Here is a 2,682-nt window from a genome sequence, read left to right as displayed (position 1 = left end):
TGTCATCCAGCGTGTTCCTCTTCGACGTGCCACTGACGCTGTTTACAAAATGTGTGAGTACTTGCAGCTCTGGCGGCCGCTTAGCCGCCTCCAGGACCAGGACGCCATCAGCATCATCATCGTCGACCTCCGCTCGATGGCTCTCCGCTTGGCGCTGCCGCTTCCTCCTCCACCACCAGAGCCGGATTAGCTTCTTAGCTGATATTACGGGTTATCCGCCTTTGTTTTCGTTTTCAGGGCTTGTTGAGCTGTGCCCTCAGCAGAACCCTCTTGTACTCTTAGTGGTGTGACTTTGTGTGTGTGTGTCTGGGTTGACATTTCCGATACCTTGTGGCTGTGGTGGTTTTCTTTGTTTATAAAGCGGGGCGAAAACCTTTTTTCGATAAAGAAGATATAATGGTCGATGCATATGTAGATAGCAGAAAAAAATAATAATAGTCTCAATTGAAACATTTTATTGAATGGAAGAAATGCAGGTGGAAGAAAAATATAGGGCCAGCATGCAAAGTAAGGTATGGACACTTATCCAGGATCTAATTTCCAGTTGTTCCGCTTCACTCGAATCACGATAACATCTTAATTAGATAGTCTAAACCGATGTTGTTTTACATTGTTATGTAACTGGCTACATACAAAGTTCTTGTCAACTAAAAATATTATGATTCTCATGAAAAAAACTAAAAATATTACAAGAGGGAGTTTTGAACACAGCTGATGCCCGATGCAGCATCCGTATAGATTACTGTGTACTACAGCAACGGATGGCCAATCTGTGTTATGGTCTGAATTAAAGTTTATATAACTAATTACAGCGCACGAATCTGTCAAGTTTTACAAAGGATACGACAACGTACTCTCGTTCACGGACAAGTGGACAGGCGTATGTATAATGAACAAGTACTAATACGAGCAATAACAGCCATTTATCTTTCTTTTTTCCTATTAAAAAAGTACATGTTTGGTTTTTTGTAAATGTAGATGACTGTCATACAACTTGGTTATAAGTAAGCACGTATGCCAACACCCACCAGCTCCTTTGGCATCTAGAGCGGAGAAATATCCGAGCAACTACCAGGATTCTTCCTCTTTCTAGGGAAACAGGCGTTTGGCCTAGCTTTATTACATATACTCGGGACATAACCAAGCAACTACGCGGAACGGCGGAAGGTTGTTAGCTTCTTCCTTTTGTCAATATATAACAAGGGTTCAATTTGTAGTGATAACCCACTTTATCTCAATAGAGTAAGTACCAGTCTTGCGCGTATTAACTATTAAGCACATACTCCTAATTAAGCAGGCTCAGATCTAGAGGAGTTAACGTTGGAGACCACCTTGGCTCGGCTGTAAACAGGACACTTTGTTGAAAGTTGAAACCAGGCAGAAATTGTATTACCCCGTGTCGGCAAATGGTTGGGTCTTTATACGCGTGGTTGCACATTTCGATGCCTTTTGAACTTACTTAATTCTAACAACCACATGGAGAAAGCGCATGCAACTCGGCGTCCTTTCTCCTCTTATTTTAGGTTAATGAATTGTTAGCAATGCTGGGTGGAGAGAACTTTTGGAGCAACATGGGATGAACATGCACGGCACGCGTTTTGGTTAACTCAAATAGTACGTACTATGTATTATCCTGCCCACCAACTAATCAGATCAGAACCCCGTTGCCTTCTCGCTCCACTGCCCACTGCTCGCCCTTGGCTCAAGCTGCACGAGCTTCCTTCTCCTCGCCCGGTGGATCTAGCCCGCTAGGTACCAACGCTTCCTTCTCTGATATGCCGCCTCTCGTTGGCACAGGGTCGATCTGTAGCTCGTTCGGTGAAGCCATGCTTAATTAGCCACACCTCCATTAATCCATTCTTTTCCAACCGGGTTCAGATCCACAACGAGCAGAAGAGCAAATAATCAACTGTTTAATTTGAGTGCGTTCGACGGACACCATTACCGATCAAGCCGGCTCTGAGTTGCTGCTACCGAAGAAAAATCCTCGCTCCACGTAGGTATGTACGACCCCATCTCTACTCTACTACTACGTTGCTTCAATCTTGCACTGCATCGCAGGGGCCGGCGCGGTATCGATTTGTATATAGCTTGTCCAGTGTTATAATGCTCGGGCATACTGGCTTACTTCCATCAATGCTTTTGTCAGGCGGTAGATTGAGAACACTGTCGCTGCATTAATTGAGCGAGCTCTCAGCTAGCATGGCCATGGAGGCGGCTCTTGTTAGCGTGGCGACAGGGGTCCTCAAACCTGTCCTAGGGAAGCTGGTTGTTCTGCTCGGCAACGAGTACAAGCGGTTCAAGGGTGTGCGCAAGGGGATCAGGTCCCTTACTCATGAGCTCGGCGCCATGGAGGCTTTTCTCACCAAGATGTCAGAGGAGGAGGATCCCGATGTGCAGGATAAAGTTTGGATGAATGAGGTGCGGGAACTGTCCTATGACATGGAGGACACAATCGATGACTTCATGCAAAGCATCGGTGACAAAGACGAAAAGCCAGATGGCTTCATTGATAAGATCAAGAGCTCACTAGGGAAGTTGGGAAAGATGAAGGCTCGCCGTCGGATTGGCAGAGAGATTCAGGATCTGAAGAAACAGATCATTGAGGTGGGCGATAGGAATGCAAGGTACAAGAGTCGTGAGACCTTCTCCAAGACTGTCAATGCGACCGTTGACCCTAGA

General features: G+C 45.8%; 1 protein-coding gene across 1 annotated transcript; it reads left to right on the top strand.

Annotated features, from left to right (window-relative positions):
• Positions 1-2,166: 2,166 nt before the first annotated feature.
• On the top strand, positions 2,167-2,676 carry LOC119315844 (disease resistance protein PIK6-NP-like; the record flags this gene model as incomplete). Its single annotated transcript, XM_037590307.1, has 1 exon — positions 2,167-2,676. A coding segment is annotated over exon 1 (474 nt), but the record flags the coding sequence as incomplete, so codon positions are not given.
• Between the last annotated feature and the right edge of the window lie 6 nt (positions 2,677-2,682).

This window comes from Triticum dicoccoides, chromosome 6A (assembly GCF_002162155.2).
Source record: "Triticum dicoccoides isolate Atlit2015 ecotype Zavitan chromosome 6A, WEW_v2.0, whole genome shotgun sequence".
Lineage (NCBI taxonomy): Eukaryota > Viridiplantae > Streptophyta > Magnoliopsida > Poales > Poaceae > Triticum > Triticum dicoccoides.
This window is presented reverse-complemented; position numbering and strand designations above follow the sequence as displayed.